Source organism: Bubalus bubalis, chromosome 1 (genome assembly GCF_019923935.1).
Source record: "Bubalus bubalis isolate 160015118507 breed Murrah chromosome 1, NDDB_SH_1, whole genome shotgun sequence".
Taxonomy (NCBI): domain Eukaryota; kingdom Metazoa; phylum Chordata; class Mammalia; order Artiodactyla; family Bovidae; genus Bubalus; species Bubalus bubalis.
The window spans coordinates 164,193,920-164,207,483 of NC_059157.1; the positions used below are offsets into that span (position 1 = coordinate 164,193,920).

The 13,564-nt window shown below is 45.6% G+C and overlaps 1 protein-coding gene across 2 annotated transcripts in view; it reads right to left on the bottom strand.

Moving 5' to 3' along the window:
• The window catches only part of GYG1 (glycogenin 1), a 39,936-nt gene that overhangs the window by 1,357 nt on the left and 25,015 nt on the right, over window positions 1–13,564 (bottom strand). For both annotated transcript variants that reach the window (XM_025290177.3, XM_025290170.3), the window contains exon 6: window positions 2,246–2,465. In XM_025290177.3, the coding sequence (XP_025145962.1) occupies window positions 2,246–2,465 (220 nt within the window). The remainder of the gene's footprint in view (window positions 1–2,245; window positions 2,466–13,564) is intronic.

Consider the following 13,564-nt stretch of genomic DNA (forward strand, 5'->3'; position numbering starts at 1 on the left):
TATAAAAGCGAGCTAAATGGTTTGAGACTATACACCGAATTTATCTTCCTGTTCAAGTTTATTGCCAAGTCGGATCTATTCCTGTAGCTTCTGTTAATCTGCTTAGTTTTGAATGAATCTTCATTTCCCATCTTTACTTCCCTTGGTTCATAACCCTCAGCCCCTGGCTTGTGTGGAAGGAACAAGGTAACTGTGCAGGGAATGGAGCAAGCCTCCTCTGCATTAAGCTCAAATCTCATTACATACAGGTGGGGAATTAACTTCAGGCTTCCCAGGTGGCCCTAGTGGTAAAGTATCCGCCTGCCAATGAAGCAGACACAAGAGACGCGGGTTCAATCCCTAGGTCAGGAAGATCCCCTGGGGTAGGAAATGGCACCCCACTCCAGTACTCTTGCCTGGAAAATTCCAAAGGCAGAGGAGCCTGGTGGGCTACAGTCCATGGGGTCACAAAGAGGTGGACACGACTGAGCACACACCACACGGGCAATTAACTTCAGTGGTAGCATAAGAGAACATTTAAGGTTATCCTTCATAAAGCTCTCAGGTGTGACAGGACTAGAACCATTAGTAGAGAAAAAGGAAGGCAAATGCATACATACAGGTATTGCTTTTAACAGAGAAAATGGGAGAGCAGAACGTGTTATTACCTATTTCTGTTGCTATATGTGTAAGTATGAGTATATATGTATGAATTTAAATATTCTAGAATTCCAAGGTATTTGGGTAGATTCCATGGGATTCTATATAGCTGCGGCAACACCTGTCCTTCCCCTGGATTAGTCCTGCCTCTGCCTTCCACTTGCCACAGGACTGACACAGGCAGCCTCTCACAGAGTCCCCCTCTCACAAGGCTCTTCACAAGGACCACAGTCCCTCAGGCCTGGGTGTGAGTCCCAGCTCTGCTACTGCCTAGTCAGTTACATAACTAGGAGAAGCTGTGGGACTTCTTTGCTGCTGCTGCTGCTAAGTCACCTCAGTCGTGTCCGACTCTGTGTGACCCCATGAACTGCAGCCTACCAGGCTCCTCCGTCCATGGGATTCTCCAGGCAAGAACACTGGAGTGGGTTGCCATTTCCTTCTCCAATGCATGAAAGTGGAAAGTGAAAGTGAAGTCGCTCAGTCGTGTCTGACTCTTAGCGACCCCATGAACTGCAGCCCACCAGGCTCCTCCGTCCATGGGATTTTCCAGGCAAGAGTACTGGAGTGGGTTGCCATTGCCTTCTCCCAAGTCTCAGTTAATTTTAATATATAAGAAGGGGATATTAACAAAAATACTTACTTGCCAGAGTGGTTATAAGGGTTAAATAAGAATAGATAACTTTTCATAAGCACTTCCTACGTACAAGGCAATATTCCAAGTACTGTATAAATATTAGTTCATGGTCCATATAAAGCAAATAGTCTAAGAATGTGTTGTTTTTCACTTTCTCCTTTTTATATTTCAGCACCAGTGCTCATAAGTGAAATGACTAAAATCTAACTTTATAGTCTCTTATATTATAGCAAGGTAATTAACTGATCTTTTAGACTTGATTATAATTCACCCATTTAGTTTTATTCTTTATATCTTAATACGTAACATAAGTTTAATTTCCCATACTCCTCCAACTCTTCCAAAAGAACCAACCTCAGAGGAAGACCTTTAAAGTCAGAAAAGATGCTAAGCAGGATGTAACTGTAAGTTACTATGTAATCTTCTTCTTACAAAGGGATTTTTCTAAAATCCCATATAACCAGAGGAATAAAACACAGCAACTCAAAATAATCCCAGAAAAGTATTTATTGTATGTTCCTGTTATTGTAATTTTCACTTGAAAAATATTCTTCTACACAAATGGCAAAACTAAAATAGGTATATTTAAAATTTTTCGGCTTCTAAAACATAACTGGGGCATTCTTTGTTTTTGTAAACCACTACTTTAGGAATAATCTCACAGTCTTAGGACAATGGACTAAGAATTTTATAGTTATAATATATGGATATATATACAGAGACATCTATCAGTCTAAACCTCTAAAAACCTTTCTTGTGCTCCCAAGTCTAATGAAATCTGCCACAAAATCTACTTCTGCTTTAATCTTTGCTGGTAATATTTCTCCCCCTCTAAGATGAACACTGTTTTCTTTCCACAAAGTCTTGCTTATCTCTCTGTTCAAAATACCACTAAAAAGTCTGTCTCTACTCGTATACCAAGTTTTTAAAAACAAAACACCAAATTACCTGAAGGAAAAAAAGAGAACCTACCACATGTACGTATGAGCGGGTGTCTTTGACAAGGCCAAACTGCTGAAGCACAGGTAACACGCTGGTAGTGAAGATGTTCCACCACAGGCTAAGAAACTCTGGGTGAGTCATATTGGGATCGTGGGACTCACTCTGAATACTTTTTGTTTGAGGATCGTAAGTATAATTCCATGGTTTGGTTCGTCCTAGGAAATGCACAACTTTGGCATTTGCACCAAATCTGCCAAGGGAACACAAGTTGACACAGTTAGTGAACTCTGAGCACTGACAGAGCGCCTTCCATCCTTCAGTCGTGGTTAGAAAAGTTGAGCTCACTGAAAAAACTTTAGACCTACTTCTAAAATTATTCAACTGTACATTGTGCCTGAGTGCTAAGTTGCCTCAGTCTTGTCCAGCTCTTTGCAACCCTACAGACTGGAGCCGGCCAGGCTCCTCTGTTCATGGGATTCTCCAGACAGGAATACTGGAGTGGGTTGCCAAGCGCTCCTCCAGGGGATCTTCCTGACCCAGCGACTGAACCCAAGTCTCCCGCAGCTCTTACACTAGGTAGATTCTCTGCTACTGAGCCACCAGGAAGTCCTCAATTGTATGTTAAATATACACAAAAATCCCAAAGTAACAGTGGATCAGTGCAACAACCAAATACTGATCCACCAAGGATAGAGCTGGTGGCTCAGTGGTAAAGAATCTGCCTGCAATGCCGGAGACTCAGGAGACGTGGGTTCGATACCTGGGTTGGGAAAATCCCCTGGAGGAGGGCGTGGCAACCCACCCCAGTATTCCTGCCTGGAAAATCCCATGGACAGAGGAGCCTGGTGGGCTACGGTCCACGGGGTTGCACAGAGTCAGCACGACTGAAACGACTGAGCACCCATGCAAGGACAGAGAAGGTACAACCACCTGGAGAACCATTTGATATCACCCAGGAAAGCTGAAAATGCTCACGCTTTACAACCCAGAAGCAAGCTCACCTCCGAGGCATGAACCCCAGAGAAACTCCTACATGTGCACAACAGGAGACATAAAACGTTCACAGGCACAGCACTGTCTGAAATAGTCATTAACTGGAAACAACCAGAACTGCCACACATCAGGTTAGTTTACTGTTCTGCAAACGTTCACTTTCTTGCCCAATCTCTTTCCTGCCTCCCTGATATTGGTGTGTTTGCATGATTTGCTTTCACTGATGAAATGCGCAGAAGGGACAGTGTGCCTTCTAAAAGCACTGCTTGTTTCCGTGCAGCCTCCCTGAGAAGCTACAACTTCTGCCAGCAGAAGAATGTTCCAGAAGAATGAGATGATCCAACAGATGTGGATCAAAACCTGTGGCCTGGCTCCTAACTCAGCTGAGACAATCAGAGCTGTCCCAATCTAGTCACTAACATATGAGCAAGAAATACATTGCTGACTGTTGAATGTCACTGAAATTTGATGGTTACTTATCCATTCTGTTTTCTTAAGGACAACTTCTGGTATACTGATATCATAGAATACAATACAGCAACCAAAATAAATGAACTGTAGCTATACACATCCTGTAGCCAACAGATGACTGATTTTTAAAATATGAACAAACTATACAAATTCAAATAGAAATATGAATACAGGTATGTATTCATATGTATGTAAATATGGATACATACATATGAATCTACTTACATAAGGACAAACAAAAAAAAGTACTGTTTATAGAGCAGAAAACCGTAATCAATATAAATTTCATGATACTGGTTATCTTGAGAAGAGAGGGGAAGCTGTGATAGGAAAGAGACAAAAAGAGGCTTCTAAGATGCTGGCTATAGTCCACTTCTGAACTTGAGTGGTGGATGTTTCTTAAAACTGAACATTTTTGTATATCCTCTTGTGTATATACTATATTTCACAATACACACACACTATATATCATAATATAAGAAAAGTAAGAGTTAAGAATGGTCCTATTCTGTTTGTCCTATGTATATAATCTGCTGCTGCTAAGTCACTTCAGTCGTGTCCGACTCTGTGTGACCCCATAGACGGCAGCCCACCAGGCTCCCCCGTCCCTGGGGGACGGGATTCTCCAGGCAGCAACATTGGAGTGGGTTGCCATTTCCTTCTCCAATGCAGGAAAGTGAAAAGTAAAAGTGAAGTCGCTCAGTCGTGTCTGACTCTATACATGTAAAACGAAATAATGATAAAGGTGAATACAAGTGCCAAAAGGAAGATGGGAACAGCAAGGAGTTCAGAGGCAAAGAGGTCACTGACAGCTAAGGTCAGTGGGGCAGGTGGTGGTGAGATAGAGGATGTGACTTAAAAACCTGTACAGCAGACAGGCATTGGGTAGCAGGTGGTAATACAGGGTCTTCTAGGCAGGGGCTGCAGAGAATGTGTATGCCAGACTGAGTGTCCTCCAATTAGAGACAAGCAGGAAACCTGTATGCAGGTCAGGAAGCAACAGTTAGAATTGGACATGGAACAACAGACTGGTCCCAAATAGGAAAAGGAGTACATCAAGGCTGTATATTGTCACCCTGCTTATTTAACTACTATGCAGAGTACATCATGAGAAACGCTGGGCTGGAAGAAGCACAAGCTGGAATCAAGATTGCTGGGAGAAATATCAATAACCTTAGATGTGCAGATGACACCACCCTTATGGCAGAAAGTGAAGAGGAACTAAAAAGCCTCTTGATGAAGGTGAAAGAGGAGAGTGAAAAAGCTGGCTTAAAGCTCAACATTCAGGAAAGTAAGATCATGGCATCTAGTCCCATCACTTCATGGGAAATAGATGGGCAAACAGTGGAAACAGTGTCAGACTTTATTTATTTGGGCTCCAAAGTCACTGTAGATGGTGACTGCAGCCATGAAATTAAAAGACGCTTACTCCTTGGAAGGAAAGTTATGACCAACCTAGATAGCATACTCAAAAGCAGAGATATTACTTTGCCAACAAAGGTCCATCTAGTCAAGGCTATGGTTTTTCCAGTGGTCATGTATGGATGTGAGAGTTGGACTGTGAAGAAAGGTGAGCGCCGAAGAATTGATGCTTTTGAACTGTGGTGTTGGAGAAGACTCTTGAGAGTCCCTTGGACTACAAGGAACCAGTCCATTCTAAAGGAGATCAGTTCTCAGTGTTCTTTGGAAGGATTGATGCTAAAGCTGAAACTCTAATACTTTGGCCACCTCATGCAAAGAGTTGACTCATTGGAAAAGACTCTGATGCTGGGAGGGATTGGGGGCAGGAGGAGAAGGGGACGACAGAGGATGAGATGGCTGGATGGCATCACTGACTCGACGGACATGAGTTTGAGTGAACTCCGGGAGTTGGTGATGGACAGGGAGGCCTGGTGTGCTGGAATTCATGGGGTCGCAAAGAGTCGGACACGACTGAGCGACTGAACTGAACTGAGGAAGCTCTGAGGGCTTCCCTCATGGCTCTGCTGGTAAAGAGTCCACCTGCAATGTGGGAGACCTGGGTTTGATTCCTGGGTTGGGAGGATCCCCTGGAGAAGGGAAAGGCTACTCACGCCAGTATTCTGGCCTGGAGAATTCCATGGACTGTATAGTCCATGGGGTCGCAAAGAGTTGGACATGATTTGAGTGACTGTCATTTTCAGGAAGCTCTAATAGGAAAGGTAACATGGGACAGATCCTTGGGTGTTGGGTTCAAGTGTCATATTTTAGTGGAGGTATCCTGTAGGCAACAGAAGTACTTGAGCATGATGGGCAGATCAAAACAACGCAAACTCTATTCATGTAACCTTTCTTATCTCCTATAGGTTTTTTGTTTTGTTTTTAATGTCAGAGACCTGTTATACAGCTATCATTATCTGACACTTTGCTGACAAAGGTCCATCTAATCAAAGCTATTGTTTTCCCAGTAGTCATGTAATGATGTGAGAGTTGGATCATAAAGAGGGCTGAGCGCCAAAGAATTGATGCTTCTGAGCTGTGGTGTTGGAGACTCTTGAGAGTCCCTTGGACTGCAAGGAGATCCAACCAGTCAATCCTAAAGGAAAACAGTCCTGAATATTCATTAGGACTGATGCTGGAGCTCCGATACTTTGACCACCTGATGCGAACAGCTGACTCATTAGAAAAGACCCTGATGCTGAGAAAGACTGAAGGCAGGAGAAGGGGATGACAGACGACGAGATGGGTGGATGGCATCAATGACTCAATGGACATGAATTTAAGCAAATGCCAGGAGATGGTGAAGGACAGGGATGCCTGGGGTGCTGCAGTCCATGGGGTCACAAAGACTTGGACACGACTGAGCAACTGAACAACATCATCTGGGGTCCAAATTCTTTCAGGACATATTTGGGAATAATATTAGTCCTGCCAGGTAGATTGTTACTAATGTGTTAAATGGAAGGTCCTAGAGCTGAGCTGTCTAGAGTCATAGGGCTATTTAGTGGCAGTGATGGGGTCTTGTCCCTCTCTTAAGCCTAAGTTCTTACCATCCTGCCATGCTGCTACTCCAAAACCAAGCACAAAAAGAGTCTACTGTTTAATTCCTCCTAAGGATAACTATCTACCCTCAAAGCACTTCTTCTGATGATGGAGTAGATACTTGAGATTCCCAAGCATACTCTTTATTTTATACATGCGGTATATTTTACATGCATTCACATACTTGGGCACATCACACACAAGAACTCTCAATGTTATTGAAGGGATAAATCATAATGCTCAAATTTGTGCATAGACAGGCTTCCCTTGTAGCTCAGCAGGTAATGAATCTGCCTGCAATGCAGGAGACCTGGGTTCAATCCCTGGGTTGGGAAGATCCCCTGGAGAAAGAAATGGCAACTCACTTCAGTATTCTTGCCTGGAGAATCCTATGGACAGAGGAACCTGGCAGGCTACAGTCCATGGGGTGGCAAGAGTCGGACATGACTTGGCGACTAAACCACCACTAGGGCGATCAATTAAATAACCAACAGTTCCATGTAAGGCACCACTACTATGGTCAGTGTGCAGCCCCAAGAGCCTTTATCCAAACATGGAGATGAGTCATCCACATAAAAATAAGAACAATAGAACAAGCAGGCAACACATTAGAGCCAGCAGGGCAGTGCTGACATTACGTGCTATGGACATTCCGAAGCAATTACTGCAGGTGGGGATTTTCGGAAGAGGCTCAGTCAAGGCCTGAGAAAGATGAGCAGGATTAAGAGAAGTGCCTTCAACAAATGTTCTAATGATGAGGGGGCAACCCATCCCAGAGACCTGATACTTGTGTTCTGGGGCAGCGGGGGCCAGGCAGGGACAACAGGCCCTGCCTCAGCCTAGCAGTACACTTAAGCCTAAAACCAGAATAGAGCACCCGTGAGAGGGGGGCCCCTCCCACCTCCTCTGATATTCACCCCTCTTGCCCCGACTTCCCTGCCTGAAGCAATAGCACTTAAAGGCTTCTCCTTTATTAACCAACCAATGTCTCAACCCATGACCTGCTGAGCCTAATTTAAATGTCATGTACAGTCATTACATGAGAGACAGCAACACTAAGAAAAATAATATTAAAACATGAATACAGCATGAACTTTATTCCTTTCCAGCCCACTCTCCTCATAGTTCACACATGCTTAGGCAATAGTAATCGGAAGAGCTAACCTCTATCAGGGCTTCCTAGGTGGCTCAGTGGTAAAGAATCCACTTGCCAATTCAGGAGATGCAGGTTCAATCCCTGGGTCAGGAAGATCCCCTGGAGGAGGAAATGGCAACTCCCTTGAGTATTACCTGGAAAATTCCATGGGCAGAGGAGCCTGGCAGGCTACAGTCCATGGGGTCGTAAAGAGTCGGACACAGCTAAGTGACTGAGCATGCACTGAGTACTCACGTGTGCCAGGCACTGGTTAACATTTGCCTGGTTTACCTCAGTTAATTTCCAAAACAACTTTGTGAGGAAACCAAGGTAGGAAGAAATTAACTTGTCTAGAATCATGTGGCTGGTGAATAACAGGACTAGGATTTCAGCAAAGCAGTCTGGCTCTAGAGCCAAGGTTCTCCACCATAGCCAGGCTGTAAGACATTTCCAGAATTATTAAGGACATAATCTCAGAGTATCACTCCACAGATTAACCCCTTGCCTACAGACAGTTGGGCTTCCCTGGTGGCACAGATGGTAAAGAATCTGCCAGCAATGCGGAAGACCCACGACTGATCCCAGGGTCAGGAACATCCCCTGGAGAAGGGAATGGCTACCCACTCAAGTATTCTTGCCTGGAGAATTCTGTGGACAGAAAAGCCTGGCGGGCTACAGTCCATGGGATCACAAAGAGTCAGACATGATTAAGCAACTAATACAACAGACAGTCAATATCAAAGCTGGAAACGAACCCTGGAAATATCCCCAATACAGTCAAGGACATAGCAGCAGGAAGTAATTAACAGGAAATGAAGCTAGAGAGCAAGCAACTTAGCACTGTCTGAAAACTGTTCTCAGAAGGATGCAGTCTGCATCAAGTTTAGGGGGAAAGGGGAAAACAAGAGCAAGAAGTGGATGGTGCTTCTTAGGGACTCTCAGGTGGACTGTGCTTGGCAGTGCCTAGGGGCCTTCCCAGCACCTCACTCCATGAACTGGGCCATGAGAGCACATGCAGAGGAAGGCACAATGGTCTATTCTACAGCAGAATGCCACTGCAAAGCAGCAAACCCGCCTACCTGCAGGACTGCCCACTGTCTGTGGGAGGCAGAAGCGTACACTGGTTCTGCCTGTGCCCCGAGGTGGCTCAGAGCCCTCTGCCACCTCCCTGGACACCCAGGTCACACCCGTTGGATTCCTGCCCACGTGGCCCATGGCCTTCTAGTCAACAGGAATGCCACTGGGGACAGTCCATACCCTGCATTTCACTGTGGTTCAGGCCTGGGCTCTTCCTTCATGAATCCACGGTGCCTGAGTGTTTCTTTAATGCTAAGTCACCGTTACCTTCTGTGGCCAGGGGAGGGACTTCTTTTCTCTAGGACTTCACATTCCACCCTAACAATGTGAAAAATTCTATTCACTGGAGTGTCCTTGCCTAGATAGAGCGGTGTTGGTTTTAAGCGAGTTCTTTGATAAGTCTGTTAGAGGTAGAAACTGAGCTCTTAAAGGGTCCTAACACACACAGAAGTCACTCAGTTGTGTCCGACTCTTTGCGACCCCATGGATTGTAGCCCACCAGGCTCCTCGGTCCATGGGATTTTCCAGGCATGAATACTGGAGTGGGTTGCCGTTTCCTTCTCCAAAAGGGTCCTAAATGTGGGGTGAACTGCTCTTTCTGCTCAAAGGTGAGGAATCCCTTGGCTGTTGGTAAGCGGTGGCGGCGGGGTGGGGGTCAAGAGGTGAGCAGAACTGTGGAAGCCTGCCCAGTGTGACGTACTCCCCCAACAGCTACTCAAATTCCAGCAACAAAACAAGTCACAAAATGCCCAATGTGAGGTGTTTCTTGGGAAAAAAATGACTGGGTCCAGGGTACTGGGGAGCAGACTGGGAAGAGTTCACGAGGATCCAGGAGGTGACAGCAGAGAGATACGTGAGAGAGGAAGATGCTGGGCTTATAGCCCACGGTGCAGAGGCTTCCGATGTCACAGGTTCATTCTACAGTCAGCCCTATTTCTGCACAGTCAGGAATCAGAACTTGTTTTTTAGGTGCTGAGGTATTACTTTAACCTCAGTGCCACCTACCTGACAGATCTGTGGGAATGAACAGGGGTGGGAGAAAAACAAGTTTCAGAGCAAGGATGAACAGAAGAACAGGCCTGGTGAGTCACTGAAGGTTTTGCCCTGGGCCCTTCGAGGGTGGGGAGAGAAGCAGCTGCTGAGTGGGAATCATGGGGCTCAGACAGAAAGGTGGGAGGAAGTGAAGACAGACTCAGCAGTTGTGCAAAAGGTAGTCACCCAAAGGATGTTCCTGGAGATCACCGGAGGCTGCCCTGGGCTCCACGAAAGGGGCGGCCTCATTAGGCCTAACCCTGACCACCACATATGAAGGTTTGTCAGTTACATAGTTTATGTAACCATGGTCTCACTGCACAAACAGAATGGTATTTAATTACAAAACACAGTAGCCTGAACGGTCTGCTCTATTAGCTTTCATGATAAAACAGTCTGTCTGCAAAAGAGATGAGCAAAAGGTCTCAGTTTTTGTATCTGGAATTTCCATTCATCTAGACATGGATTTCATGTAATTATGTTTGTCACAATCATGTTCTCTGAGGACTGTTTTTAAAAATCATTTTCTATCATTTTAACCAATTTACTCTTCAGCCATTTATAAAAAGTCCAAAATAACCATGTGAAATGAAATAAGAGTGGGCACAGGTCATAAGAAAAGGGAAAATTACTTCTGCTTAAAAGAACAATTTAGCTTAAAAGCAAATTTGGGGGAGGGGTGTTTCTTAGAGAAGAGAAATCCAGAGTGTTTTTCTGGTGGTATCTCTCTCCCTTACCAAAGGCCAAACAGGTACGACAGTCAAAATGTAGGTCGATTTTTTAGTCAAAAGCAAAGTAGGCAGTGAACAAGAAGGGGACATGCTGATATCAGAAGATCAAGTTCAACTGACCTCGATTCAGTGCAAGGATAACCAGAAGAATCACTGACTCACTGCCCGATTTATCCACCAAATTTTACCAGCCAGGAAAAAAAAAATGGGTACATATCACAATTGTCTCTAAATTACTGAGAGCCATTCATTCTGACCCACTACTGGGGATTTGTCTCAGCTTGCACACATCTCTTAAAATAAGTGTTCTAATTTTAACTTGATAGAATCTCAAAAGTGATGTCCAGATCACAAGACATAGTTTGAACCCAAGCCAGCAATAATACTGCTTAGGTTAGCCGTTAAAATAATCCCTGTGACCTGGTGTTACCAAAAGATCAGATAGAATTTTCATGACCAGTTTAGCAGTTGAGAAATGCAGCCGGTAAGGTGTGGATGAGACGACAGGACTGGCCAGAGCAGAATGGGAACTAACCCATGACGGTGCACACAGGAGCAATTTCAATTCTCATGAAGCTCTTTGCGTGCACTGTTCATGCAGGTTCCAAGAAGAGACACGCAGCACTGCCAGCCCAATCCTTCCCCAGGAAATGTGGCCGCCGTGCCAATCATCCTCGGACCATTTCAGTGACTCATGCTCTCTGATCTGTGGCTACTCACTCTCGTATCTTCTCGGATTCCCTCTCACATACAAACCCAAACCGATTCCCATAGTCGATCAGCCAGCCACCTCTCCTCTCTCACCAAAAATTTCCTCCTCTTGCCCACTCACAATGTAGATCAAGAGTTATAAAGCCAAGTGCCCATGGGGTGGGCTGGTCATGTAGAGAGTGGAGCTGGTGAGGGGGGGTCATGGGGTGAGTGCTTTTCCCATCACCAGAAGACAGCTGCTACCCAGCAACAACCAACTGCAGCCTCCAGGGACCCACCCAATCTTTCTTTGCCTTTCAAGCTAAATTAAATAACCCTTCCAACTGTGCCCTGGAAATGCCAACAACATCAGTACTCAAACCCAGACTTAATGACTCAACTTGGGACTTCCCTGGTGGTTTAGGGGCTAAGAATCTACCTGCCAATGCAGGGGACACAGGTTCCATACCTGAAGACCCCACATGCTGTGGGGCAACTGAGCCCAAGCACTGCAGCTACTGAGCCTGTTGCACCCTAGAGCCTGTGCTCCACAAGAGAAGCCGCTGCAACGAGAAGCCCACACACCGCAATGAAGAATAGCTCCCGCTCACTGAATCTAGAGAAAGACCACACGCAGCAATGAAGACCCAGTGCAGCCATAAATAAACAAACAAATATTAAAAAAAAAAATAACCTCAACTTGGACCTTGTCAACTCCGCCACCTTCGTGGTTGGCTACTCTTCACAAAGTAGCAGAGGGAGCCCCATGAGGTAAGGTCACTAGGGAGACTCTCCTGGGGGTAGTGTGTCACTCTCAGTCTCTTCTGGCTGACTGCTCATTCATTCACTCGATCAAAAAACCACAGCCACCTACCTGCATCCATGCCCACACAACCGTCCTCCCCGTGTCTGAAGCCAACCTCTCCACTTGTTCACTCAGACACATTCCTTTTCACCTTCTCAAGGGCATCACTCAGCAAGTCTCCCTCCAGGTTTTTCAGGGCTCTCTCTCCCTCCTGGATCATTTCCATCAACACACAAACATGCTGTAACTGCTTCCATCTTAAAACACCACCACCACCACCACCACTGTCTCTTGGTCCAACATTCCCATCCAGTTAGGAGTCCCTTTCTCTTCTCTCTTTTAATTAAATGCTTCAGAAAGGTTCCAATTCTCCCTTCCCTTGGATCTGCTGTGGTAAGGTTTTCTCCTCCACCCTCCACCAGGCGTGTCCCTGTCAAAGTCACTGGTGACCCCACGTTCTAGGTCCAGGACCACTTCTCAGCGGCCCTCTTACCTGGCTTACCATAGCATCTGACATGGATGGATCACTGCCCCCTCTCCTGAAATGTTTTCTTTGTTTGCCTTGTGCAAAACCTCACTTTGCAGGGTTTCCTCCTGCCTTGCTGGTCTTGGTCTCTTGTTCTTATTGCTCCACATTTTCCCGTCTCAGGGCTCAGTCTCCAGGACTCTTCTGTATCATAACCACTCTCTTGCTGATATCATCTTGTCTCCCAGCTATAAATATCACTTATATGCTGACACTCCTGTGGCAATGTCTTACCCGATCTCTATCCTGAACTTAATATTTGCCCTACAACTTTACACACTGGATACTTCTTTGGTCAGTCCCTGCTCCTAATAACCGGCTTTGCTCACAGTCTTCCCATCTTGGGAAATGGCAGCTCCTCTGTTCCAGCTGCTTAGGCCCCATGCTGGTAACAATATCTTTGACACTCTTCTTCTACATCCTGCTAAAGATCTTTTTTTTTAAGGACTTGGAAATTTGCATTTCATGTGAAATTCCCTAATTTTAAGCATTAATAACTGAGAAAATTAAAAAAAAAGAAGATTATGTTAGGAAGACAAAACATATCCCTGGGACAAACACAGTCTGTAGCCCACCAGCTTGAGACCTCTGAAGAGCCCGAATCTTCCACTCAATCCCCACGTTCTTCCCCTCCCACGAGCTCCCTCTCCTGTGCGACGGCATTTCTCAGTCAGAGGCCTGCCCATGTCCTCAGACCCTTTTGTGCCTACTGTCAGAGCAGCCTCTGAAGGCTGCAATGGGACTGTCGTGGAAGCTTCCCACTTCATGATGAGGACCCGGGTAGCAGAATGGGCTGCAGCAATAAGATCTGAGGACAGACCACCCGACAGGTGCTTAGAGGTGAAGTCAGAACAACCCGATGGCTATGCTGAGACACGGGGCACCTGGG